This window comes from Octopus bimaculoides, chromosome 7 (assembly GCF_046866305.1).
Source record: "Octopus bimaculoides isolate indiv1 chromosome 7, ASM4686630v1, whole genome shotgun sequence".
Classification (NCBI taxonomy): Eukaryota; Metazoa; Mollusca; class Cephalopoda; order Octopoda; family Octopodidae; genus Octopus; species Octopus bimaculoides.
In genome coordinates this window covers 19197889-19211136 of record NC_142934.1, presented here as the reverse complement: position 1 = coordinate 19211136, position 13248 = coordinate 19197889, and the positions used below count along the sequence as shown (strand labels likewise).

Below are 13248 nucleotides of genomic sequence, written 5' to 3'. Positions count from 1 at the left end.
GCATTAGGACGGGCTTTCAGCTGTAGAAACCTTGCTAAATCAAATTGGAGGCTGGCGCAGCCTCCTGGCTTGCCAGTTCTCAGTCAAACCATCCAACCCATGCCAAATAAAAGAAATCATTATTAATAGTATTAATGTTGTTGTTATTATTATTATTATTCCTTCATAACACAGTGTAGGTAAATATGCACTGGAGTCTTTAGTCATCTGTCAAGTCACAACAAGGACCTCAGACAAATAATACTTTCCTTAAGATGTGTGCTGAGCCCAGTAAGGCTGCTTTTTGCAAGACATCAATCTTGCATGGGATTTTCAGTTGCCTTAAGAAGTTTTGAAGTTTCAATGGGATTGAGCCCAATGCTCCAATCACCACTGGTATCACTTTTACATTACCCTCTCACATTCCATTCAGTCTTGCCATTTCCACTTTCAATTCGGAGTACTTGGTGGTTTTTTCAACTTCTTTATTCACAACATTCATGTCATTTGGCATGGCTACATCAATGATCTGACAGTATTTGTCTCTCTTATTCTACATGGCAATATCCGGTCGATGGTGTTCGATTACACGATCCGTCTGAAAATCATAGTCCCAGAGTATCATTACTTTTCCATCCTCCTGCATAACTTTACTTAGTACATGCTCATACCAGTTCTCTGCTACTTCATATTGATATTTATGGCATAAGAGCCAATGAAGACACACACACTTTATCATGACAGTGCTTGTATTCTTTTTGTGCAAGGCTCTCACATCCACTTACCAAGTGAGTCACATTTTCCATACTCTTTCCACAGAGTCTGCATTTCTAGGTATCAAAGATTTTATAGATGTTATACTTCACTGAATTAGTAGCAAGAGCCTGGTCTTGTGCAACAGTAATCAGGCTTTCAGTGGTAGGCTTCAAATCACTTCACTCAAGCCATGCCCATGATGCTGTATTATCCTTAACATCCTGTATATTCCTTTCAAACTGTCCATGCATTCTTGTTTCAAGAAGGTCTTCTTTTCCCTTCTCCTCAGCTCTTTGGTTAAACTCTTCCTTGCTCATCATTTAATCTGTATTTACACCCATATCATCACAGCATATTGCAGCAGGTCTTCACCACTATTTATCAAATACTCAGCAAGTGTTCTCCTTTCACTCCTTAGACAATGGTCTATACTAATTAGTCCTCTGCCACCATTCTTTCTTTTCGCATACAATCTGTTTACATTTGCTTTTGGGTGTAGCACCCCATGCAGCATCACCAACTTTCTTGTCCTTCTATCCAGCGTTGATATTTCCTCCTTAGTCCATTTGAAGATGGACGCACTATATCTGACTACTTCAACATAATCTGGAAGATACTCACTGAAATATGTGTGGCAAAGACATACACTTCCGTGGCACAGGAAGAAATACTACCAAGAGAACAAAAAGGATGTAGGAAGAGTTCTCAGGGTACCAAGGATCACCTGGTCATCAATAAAATAGTTTTGAAGCATTGTAAAAAACATCATAGAATCATGTCTATGGCATGGATTGACTTTAAGAAGGCATATGATATGATGCTTCATCCTTGGATCATTGAATGCCTGCAGATGTTTGGTGTTGCTGACATCACAAATTTTCTGATGCATAGCATGAAAGAGTAGAAAAAAAAAATTGTACTCGTTATGCATGTGTGTGTGTGCAGACACCTGTGTGCACACACATTCATATCCCTACATGTTTTGTAACTTCTTTTATGTGACACATTTTATATTGTATATATGGGTCTTTGTGAATAATAAAGACACAATTATTATTATTGTTGTTATTATAGTAGTAGTAATTCTTTCTACTACCGGCACAAGGTCTGAAGTTTTGTGGGAGGAGACTAGTCAATTACATTGACCTCAGTGTGTAACTAGTACTTAGTTTATCGACCCCCAAAAGGATGAAAGGCAAAGTCGACCCTGGCAGCATTTGAACTCAGAACGTGAAGACAGATGCACTACAACTAAGCATTTTGCCCGGCGTGCTAACGATTCTGCCAGCTCACTACCTTAATAATAACAATAATAATAATAATAATAATAATAATTATTATTATTATTATAGTAATAATATTATTATTATTACTATTTATTTTTTTATTTTTAGTTAGTTCATGTGAGTTTTTTCTCATGCCACCAGATGCACCTTTGTCTTTTTCAGATCTGTGCACTATTGCTTTTGCTTCTGTGGCGATAGTGGTGGTGGTGATGCCGATGGTGATGATGATGGTGATGATAAAGATGGTAGGGGTTGCATTGGTTGTTGTGATAGTGGTTGGAGTGAACTAGAAACAGTAAGTATTAGTTATAGTTATAGTAATCATCATAATATTGATTTATGTCATTGGCACAATGTCACAAATCTTGAGTGAGTGTATATCTGATTAACACAAAACGCAGGATTTACTGCTGAATTATTCAATGAATCCTAGAAAGATGGAAGGTAAAATTTGACCTCAGTGGGACTTCAACTCTGAATGTAAAAGGAGTAATGTCAGTAACTGTTGTAGGGACAACAATAGCAAAGTTTTGTAGCTAACACTATGGTAGTTAGATACTGTACAATGTTGTAGAGATAGCAATGACAAACAGACAACTGAGCTAAAATAGATGTTTTGTAACATCTGGTCTAGTGCTTCTGGCATTCACATACTCATTTCAACTCTCTGAGACTGTTACAAGAATTAACAGTAAACTGCATCAGTTTATCCCTTGAAAATTTTTATTTTTATTTTTATTCCTTTCATAAAGTTAGGATGTACTCTTTTACTTGTTTCAGTCATTTGACTGTGGCCATGCTGGAGCATCGCCTTTAGTCAAGCACATCGACCCCAAGACTTATTCTTTGTAAACCTAGTACTTATTCTATTGGTCTCTTTTGCCGAACTGCTAAGTTACAGGGACGTAAACACACCAGCATCGGTTGTGAAGCGATGTTGAGGGGACAAACACAGAAACACACACACACACATATATATATATATATATATATATATACATATATACGACAGGCTTCTTTCAGTTTCCGTCTACCAAATCCACTCACAAGGCATTGGTCGGCCCAGTGCTATAGTAGAAGACACACTTGCCCAAAGTGCCACACAGTGGGACTGAACCCAGAACCATGTGGTTCGCAAGCAAGCTACTTACCACACACCCACTCCTACGCCTATACACAAGTGTTATAGGGAAGGCAACAGACACATCAGGATTGAGAGAAAAGGAGAAGAGCAAAATTGGGATGTTTAAGATTTTCTCAAACCTACATTAGAAGGTCAAGCATGGTGAAATGACTCCAAATTGGGACCAAAAGCAATAACTGGATTCACTTCATGCTAGAAAAACAAACAAACAAACAAAAAAAAAGCAAGAGTTTAGAGTTGCCGTCATTGTATTCATCATCATCATCATCATCAACAACATTATCCCTGTTGTTTTAGCATCTACTTTTCAACACTTGCATGGGTCTGACAAAATTCCTTGTGTTGATTTTCTGTTGCTAGACGCCCTTCCTGTTGCCAACCCTCATCTGTTTCCAAGCAAGGTACTATTTCTCAATGGCCAGACATGGTTTTGCAGATCAGAAATAAAGGACATCACTTGTAAGAGGAGACACACAACACACATATATGCATATATTTATACATATGACAGGTTTTTTTCAGTTTCCATCTACCAAATCCTCTTACTTTGATCAACCCTAGCATTTAGTAGAAGACACTTGCCCTAAGTGCCATGCAGTGGGACTGAACCCCAAACCAAATGGCTAGGAAAACTTCTATTTATATGTACCAGTTACTGCAACAGTTTGGGTTTCAGGGGCCCACAGCTTTTTAATACTCTACATGTTTTGTAACTTCTTTTATGTGACACATTTTATATTGTATATATGGGTCTTTGTGAGTAATAAAGACACAATTATTATTATTGTTGTTATTGTAGTAGCAGTAGTAGTAGTAGTAGTAATTCTTTCTACTATAGGCACAAGGTCTGAAATTTTGGGGGAGGGGACCAGTTGATTACATTGACCTCAGTGTGTAACTAGTACTTACTAGTAATACTCAAGTAGATGTAGAGGTTTTTAAATCAAAGCTGGACCTCTTCCTGTCGAGAGTCCCAGATGAACCTACCTCACGGCAAGAGGTGCAAATGAGGGTAGCTAAATCAAACTCCATTCTTCACCAAGTGCCACATATTGGAGGAGGCTCTCAGTAATAAAAGTGTAGCAAAACGGCTGTGCATCAGCATGGCCGCAGCTTTCAGCTGAAACTATAGAAAAAAAAAAATTAGTTCTACCATAAAAAAGGACAATGAGGGCCTTTTTTGGCAGCTTGAGATGGGGTTAAAACCAACTGGTTTTATTGCCTTTACAGCTTAATAGGCTTGCTCACATCTGTCTCCAAATATGATAAAATACCAGTAAACCATTTTACTTATTAAAATATAAACATGTGCTTAGGCACAATTCATTTACATAATGGTAAATGAATTGACAGCCAAAGTATAATTGCAAGAGTACTAAACAGTATGAATAATGAATTAGTAAATACATAGACCGCTAGGTGAGCTGAGGTTATTTTAAAGTTAAATGAACCGCTGATCTCTTGTTGCTGAGTACCCTACTGACTTAGCCAACTCAACTATTATTGAAAATGTAATTAGTGCTTAATCAATCAAAATCACTACAGAAATAAGATAAAATCAATGTAGCATTGTTCAATCAATATATCAATGAAATATATCTCCCATATCTGGGACAACGCTGCTGTTACATGTGAAAACATCTTTCACCACAACCAAAAGAATGCCATTCTGATAATTGGTAAGAGACTCACACACCAATATACTCCACAGTCCATTGCCCACAGACATCTCGTCGCTTCATTCTACTTCTTCTACCACATTATAATGACCTTCACTCCTCAGAGCTAAACAGTTGCATTCCATCTTCACTCAAGATCACCCAACATTTCTTTGTCATATGTTCTGTATTGCCCATTGCAAGCCCCTCACTTCCCACTTTTTCTTATCCTTCCCCTTCTTCCACTCCTTTGGAATGCCCTTCCTGTCTATCTTTTATCCACAAGAATTGATTTGCAGAAGTTCAAGTTGAATATCAATCACCTCAATCCTATCAATCAGGAAAAAAAAAATTGGCTATAAGTGAATCAGAGCAGAAGTAATTTTCATGATATTTACAGACCCTACTAAACTGGTGCCAAGTCTGAACAAATGTGATTTAATGCCTGCAGAAAAAAGTGGAAGGGAAAGAACCAGAGGGTGTCTGGTTCAAATGCTTGCAACAGATTGAGCTTTCCTAAAGGTACCACGGAACCAGATGGTTGTTAATCAGCCAACCCATATAGTTCTTTCAAGGGTGCTCTTTCATGGTGGCTGGTATGTTCACTGTGAAAAAATTAGAGTGCTCACAGAGTTATATTAGACTGATAGTCTTACCTCCTAAAATTTTCTTCCCACAATTTTGTCTGATCCTTTTTCCTTGTTCCAACCTAGTAAAATTCCATTCTTACCAATATTTTGCAGCTCTTAAAGCTAAACCTCAACCACATCGACATCACTAGTTTCCAATGGACTGCAAACATCAAGGCAGAGCTTGTTCTTCTTTACCAAAAACCATTAACTCTTTAGCATTCAGATTATTGTCATATGTACTAACTAACTGACACTCCATCGGTTATGATGATGAGGGTTCCAATTGATCCCATCAACAGAACAGTCTGCTCGTGAAATTAACATGTAAGTGGCTGAGCACTCCACAGACACATGTACCCTTAATGTAGTTCTCGAGGAGATTCAGAGTGACACAGAATGTGACAAGGCTCACCCTTTGAAATACAGGTACTACTCAATTTTGCCAGCTGAGTGGACTAGAGCAACAAGAAATAAAGTGACTTCCTCAAAGATACAACACACTACCAGGAATTGAACTCACAACTTTACGACTGTGAGCTGAATACCCTAACCGCTAAGCCACATGCCTTCACTCTCTGTTATGTGTGTGTGTTGGCACTCTGTCGTTTACGACGTTGAGGGTTCCAGTTGATCCGATCAACGGAACAGCCTGCTCGTGAAATTAACGTGCAAGTGGCTGAGCACTCCACAGACACGTGTACCCTTAACATAGTTCTTGGGGAGATTCAGTGTGACACAGAATGTGACAAGGCTGACCCTTTGAATTACAGGCACAACAGAAACAGGAAGTAATATTCTAACAATATTTTTTTATATAATTCCTAATGATATTTAATATTAGAAATAAAGTAGGACTTTTTAAACACTGAATGGCTATGGGGGTCCATCTGAGTATAATAGGAATCAAAGGGATTCATAGGTAAGAAATGTTTCAAAAACCATTGGCCTGAAATCTATGAAGAACAGGGTAGTGTTTTAGGCTCCAAAGCAGTTAGAAACATTAATCTAGTTCTTGATAGAGAAAGAGCTATGGGAACCAAAGTTTACAAGGGATGGGAAATGAGATTGGATTTCTAGTATTACTTTCTATAAATAGACAACACAAAATCCTTATGAGTTTCTTTCCTGTAAAATTTATATGTAAAGTGTGGAGGCGCAATGGCCCAGTGGTTAGGGCAGCGGACTCGCGGTCATAGGATCGCGATTTCGATTCCCAGACTGGGCGTTGTGAGTGTTTATTGAGCGAAAACACCTAAAGCTCCACGAGGCTCCGGCAGGGGATGGTGGTGAACCCTGCTGTACTCTTTCACCACAACTTTCTCTTATTCTTTCTTCCTGTTTCTGTTGTACCTGTAATTCAAAGGGTCACGCTGAATATCACCGAGAACTACGTTAAGGGTACACGTGTCTGTGGAGTGCTCAGCCACTTGCACGTTAATTTCACGAGCAGGCTGTTCCATTGATCGGATCAACTAGAACCCTCGACGTCGTAAGCGATGGAGTGTCAACAACAACATATGTAAAGTAAAATCTATTGCCAGCTTCCAAATTCATGCTGGCACTTAAAAGGACTGGTGAAGAATGGCTGGGACATATCGAGCAATCTTTTCAGTGATCTAGAATTGTAAAAAGATGAGAATCCTATGAGTGTGTTGTAAGCAGTTTGTTTCCCAACTACATTGTTTGAGATTTAATCCCACAACATGGCACCTTGGACAAATGCCTTCCACTATAGCCTCAGACCAACCAAAGCTTTGTGAGATTTGGTAGACGATAATGGAAAGAAATCTGTCACATATACGTATATATGTATGCATCTTTGTGTCTGTTGCCCCACTGCTTGACGACTGGTTTTGGTTTGTTTGTCACCATAACTTAGCAGTTCATCAAAAAGAGTCAAATTGAGTCTTATAAAAGATAAAAGCGAGTACACGATCTCCTGTTCATCTTTTGCACATTTCAGAATTCAAGTTCAACTGGAAAGAGTCAAATTTGCATTTCATGTCCTTTCACTGAGGTCAATAAAACACATGCCAGTTTCTCTTCCTCGTACAAGATAAATTTTGAGACTAAAATCAAATGAAATGATAAATATCTCCATGAACTCATAAAGCTGTTACCTAGCTCTGTATTTTGTAAGTGGATACGAGCTGATCCCCTCTACGCACCCTGGATAGGACACCAGTACACCGTAGATAGCATTCCCCGCTGATAGGTGAACTGATGCATATTTAATTAAGTGTATTGTGCGGAGATCTAACGAGATGCCTGCAATTACGCTTCTATATATGTATACCATTATATTAAATTGTTAATTGATAAGCAGCTATTAGCTTTCGCCCAAACTAGAAACTGTCCGACCTCTCCCTACACATCCAAGCAAATGATGCAATTATAAGTAAAAGAAACAAACCATATACGTGCTACACGGTAAATTTTCACACTTCTTATTCCTCTACTATTAACTTATGGTAGTCAAACAGTGCTTAAGAAATTAACAACAGCCACAAAACAACTAATTCTTTCACACTAAGTCTTCCTTTTTCTCTTCTAACTAGCTATGTATATAGCTCGCTATTTCACACACACACACACAAACATGTCCCCCTCTAATTCCTTATTGTTTTGTTTTGTTTTTTTTTTCTATTGCTTCATCTGACTTCTCATTTAATTTTCTTATCTTCGTATTCTGGTACAACTGCTTTTCTTTTGTTTTAGGATCCACAGAGACCTTCTCTACCGTCCTGTTTCTCTCTCTCTATCTATCTATCTATTAAATATATATTTGTCCTATTTCCAATCCTGTCACATTTGGCGTCTGTCCGTCGTTCCTCGAAATGTACTCCTCTTCAGTGTCTGTCTTTTCCCTTCTTTGCATTTCTTCCTCACTAACGATTCTTTCATTAATTTCCTCCTCCTCCTCCTTCTCGCTCGCTTTGTCGCTCTCTCTCTCTCACTTTGTTTCGTTCCCTTTCATTACTAGTGTTTTTACGAAATCCTTTTCTCTCTGGTTACTTTGCTTCTTTCTAGCAATTCCTCTCTCAGTTGTTCACAATCTATGTTTACGTCCCTCTCTATCACACTATAGACGTTTTCTGCGTTTACACCTCTCCCTACTACATTTTTTTTTCATCGATTTACCTAATATCTTCGAGTTTCTTTTTCTAATTCCTTAAATTTCCTCTTCTTTTCCCTCGCTCTCTGCCTTTCTATGCATCTTTAAACCTCTTTCTATTCACCTTTCATCTGTTTCTCTCTCTCTCTTTCTATTCCCCTTTCATCTGTTTCTCTCTCTTTCTATTCCCCTTTCATCTGTTTCTCTCTCTGTCTTTCTATTCACCGTTCATCTGTTTCTTTCTCTCTCTCTCTCTGTCTTTCTATTCACCTTTCATCTGTTTCTCTCTCTTTCTATTCACCTTTTATCTGTTTCTCTCTCTCTTTCTCCTGCACCAATGGCTACTGTACTGGTCAGTCACGTGACACCGTTCCCGTCCACCGTCGCCGTCCCCCTCCCACCACCGCTTCCGTCCACACAGACAGTCAAACACCCCCGCCACTGTTGTTCGGTACGCATGCGCGATTCTCCTTCTCTCGTGTAATGGCGACATGTGCTTTTGCAGGGAGTCCACTTGTAGGAGAGACGGCAGCATTTAAGCTGTTTGTGGGCTGAGCGGGTGTGAGAGCTGTGCAAGCTTGAAAACTGAAAAATTTTTTTTTTTTTTCGCTACTGGGATTTTACTTTTACTTAACTGACTGATTACAACAACAACGGACTTTACCCGCAGCAATTTGTGTGTCTACCCACAAGACACATCTTTGGGGGAAAAAATTTGAAGAAGAGAAAAAAAAAAAAAAGACATTTTTTTTTTCTGTCTGTCTGCCTCAGTTATTTCAGGAGATAAAAACGATAACAAGCAAGGAAAAAAAGAAAGGATCCCTTTTAAATATTTTGATGAAAAAAACTCTACTATAAGAGACATTTGTGTGTATATATATATATATATATATATATACTTAATTACACACACTCATATACATACATACATACATACAGGGCATATATTTAGCTATAGAAAACTATATATACATATAAAGCATTAGTGCTCGTTTGTGTGTGTGTATATTATATACATTACATAAAGTACATCTATATAGTACAAAAAAAAGGACAATTTAAAAAAAAATATATTGGTGAAGGATAAAACACGGAATGCTATTATAAAATTAAGCCAAAAAAAGAAAGCTCTGCATATATAACCCCCTCCAGAAGCAGCTAATTCCGTTTATTAATTGGAAATTCCTCAAAACCAGGATTACTATTATTATTGTTATTAATATTCTGATTATTTTTCGTTTTAATCTCTTCTTAATTTTGCAAAGAAAGAGAAAAGAAAAAAGAAATACAAGCTTTGAATCACAAATTTTTGTTGCTGCTTAAGCAAGATTTATTATTCCTCTCTTACGATTATTCAAATGTTTTTGAAATTTTTGGTGTGAATGAACCTAAATAAGATACATTTGAGATCGTATTAATTTCTTTTTATTAAACTTTGTTTCCTTTTTACAATTCTTGCTGAAGTTAAAAAGCGCTTTTTATATTGTTTATATAATAATAATAATAATAATCATTATAATTGTCGTCATTACTAGATCTAAGAGCAAAAATAAAACTTGCACCATCATCTATGTATGGTATTTTCTATGTGCTTTAACTACCAGCAGTCTGACAAGGACTTCTAGTTAACCTGGAGCACGTTCGAGGAGACACAAAAGACATATCTTGCTTTGATCAGTCTTTTCTCGAGAAACCGTTCAATATGGCGACAAAGGTCTCATCACAGTCGACGGGCACCTCATCGTCAACAACACACCTCGTCTCCTCTCCGGACTGTAGCAGCACTCATCGAAATAAAACAGTCGCCGAGAACCAGAGAAAGTCAAAGAGCGAAACCAACGCCAGTCCCACGACTAGTTCCAATACCCATGCCACAGCTATGTCCTCTCCGACCGCAGTAGCCTCTTCCGGCCCCAACGGACACTCTGCTACTACTAATAGTAGCCATAATAATAATAATAATACCTCGACAGCTGACGATGGGAAGAGGAACTCCAAGTCAGATTCCAGTAAGGGTTCAAACACGCAAACACGTGTCGAAGTGAAGAAATTCGACAACAAAACATATGTCGAAGCTCCCCTGCCAAAGCACAATCCATGGAATAAGGGTAAAACTGGAAACAGCAAACAAGCTAATCCTACACCGATCGGTAAGTGTAAATCAATAATCGTGGTTTTTTTTTAAAAAATCTGGTTTGGTATGGGGTATCATCCTTGCATGAAGAGGAGGGTATAGATTTAACTAGATGTGGTCATGTCGACCACATGTGTCCATATGTTTCACTTGTATCTTGCACCTCGTATATCTCCATGTACCCACGCACTTGCGATAGTGTACTTTGTTTTATACGTATTTAAATTACATTTATTAACAATTTATAATTAAAGTTGCTTTGATCCACTTAATTACATTAGTTTTGTATTCATATTTTGTCTATTAATAGCTCTCGATTCGTGGAATTACGAGATTGTGTGTGTGTATGTACACACATTCACCGATATATATATATATTTATACATACACACACAGCATTATGTATGCTGTACGAATGTAAAGAATATAACGTCTTGTTTTTTAAACGTGTTTTTATTTTTTGATTTTACATTTCAGATTTAGACATACTTGATCTTTGAACTTTAGATTTTTTTTCTTGCTCTGAGGTTATTATATCCATCCAGTCCCATTGCTATCTATTAATGGTATTCGAAGAAAAACCCTGTTCAATTCTTTTGATGCTATTCTACATAGTTTAATGATATTGAGTTTCATTTTCTAATCCTTAAAAATTTATTGAGAGTAAGTTGCTACTGTCCTATATAGAGCATATGTTCGTGTAATATATATATATATATATATATATATATATATATACACACACATATATATATATATATTGTACATGCAACAAAAGTTATTTAGCGTATGGTAGGTAACTCGAGCCAAGCAGGAGCCTGTCTCTACGTGTTCGCTTGCCCTGCTAGAAATATCAACCGAATCTGTTTAAAATCATATGCTACTCTATTAAAAAAGCCACACGCTTGAGAATGTAGATATGCACACTGTATCTGTGGGGGGGAAAATGTTTGTCATGGATGAAAGAATGTCTTTGATCAGAGGTCTCTCGGTCAAGTTTGACCTGGGTCCAAAAGACAACCGTATGCTAACTTGTAGCTGAATAAATCTACTAGACACGTTGTGTTCGATACCTTTATATATGTGTGTATTTATTGTATTTGTAATTATTATATATACGTGTGTATGTACTCAGTGGGGTGGTTGTGTTTACTGTTGTTCTTCGTCACTAAGATATTAGCTTTTCTTAGTGTAGCTTTCCATGACTCCACGTTCTCCGCCTCCTGAACGTCCATTTTGAATACCACGTGTTCTCACATTTTGGGAGGTTCGTCTCTCAACCATGCTGATTTCACTGGTACATCGATCTTAATCGATTATTTTAGCCTCTCTACCATAGAAAAAAGGATGATTTGATATTGTAGAATGCTCTCAAGGGATTGATTTTGCTCCCCGATCGGCTAGTTTGAATAAGAAACTTAGTTATCAGCACTATTTTTCTTTATGCCTTGAGAAAGTAGCTCATGAGACATAACTCAAGTTAGAGAATACATTTCTTCACTATAAATCATGTTATCAAAATTATTTTATTTAGATAGATTTATAAATTCTCATGCTGTCTATCTCGATAAATTTGTTGAAGCATTTTGGTTTCGTTCATTAATATAGCGCTTTAACAATTTTCCATCTAAAGACTAGATTTATTTAGTATGAATTATATTTCATTTATTTCATTGGCATTTTTTCACGTTTATAGATCGATTAAAAGTATTTCTTAAAACTTCAAAATGCCCACGTATGTATGCACCCATTTACATACATGCATTTAGTATTTTACTCTTGGTTTCGTTAAGACACAATCACAGAACTTTAGATATTTTCTCTGTGATGGATGGGAAAGCGATACAGTCCCAGAACAAGTCTTGTCTTCCCATAACATAACGCAAACTTGTGAACAGCACAAATATACACCAGATTAATCTATATAAATACTACTCGAGTTTCTTATATAATAATCAGTCCATATATGTGATATAGAGCCTTTCAGTTCCGAGATTAACATTTTCAATCTCGCTATTAGTCTAAGTCTTTTAGCCATGTCCCTGCTCAGGATTTTGACTTTGAATTTACTGTCGAATTTTTCTTCCCTAGTAAACATTCGAAAGGAAACCACCCATCTCGTTCCTTTTTCAACGAAGCAGCGGCCATTTTTTTTTTATTTATCTTTTTCTCGATTTCTTGTCGGCAATATGGCGGTCGTGTCACGTGACAGTACTCCATTTCGTCCTAAACACCGTCTCAACATTTTGAAGAGGCATGCATTTTCATTTAGGACGGAGGAGGCAGTAAGAAGATGCCTGTTTATATTTCAAAGTACCTAATGCAGGGCGAGTCACGAGGGAGCCTTCAACTAGTCGCTTGACCTGCTAGACATAGCAGCTGAATAGTCTTCAATTTACATTCTTATCGTCTTAAAGAAGGACACATCGGAGAATATAGTATTTGTCCACGGTGTATACAAAGGGGTAATCGCGACATGAATGTAAATGTGCTCAATCGCTACTGACCTGGGCCTCAACAACCACCTAATGTAAACATTCATCT

At 37.4% G+C, this 13248-nt stretch overlaps 1 protein-coding gene across 4 annotated transcripts in view; it reads left to right on the top strand.

The window, feature by feature from the left end:
* The first annotated feature begins 7705 nt into the window (after positions 1-7705).
* The window catches only part of LOC106881367 (la-related protein 1), a 65894-nt gene continuing 60351 nt past the window's right edge, over positions 7706-13248 (top strand). For 2 of the 4 annotated variants that reach the window (XM_089354907.1, XM_014931725.3), the window contains exon 1: positions 8988-10720. In XM_089354907.1, the coding sequence (XP_089211033.1) occupies positions 10273-10720 (448 nt within the window). In that variant the 5' untranslated portion in view covers positions 8988-10272. Of the gene's footprint in view, positions 10721-13248 lie in introns of all 4 variants that reach the window. The other 2 variants (XM_014931727.3, XM_014931726.3) reach the window with 2 other exon arrangements.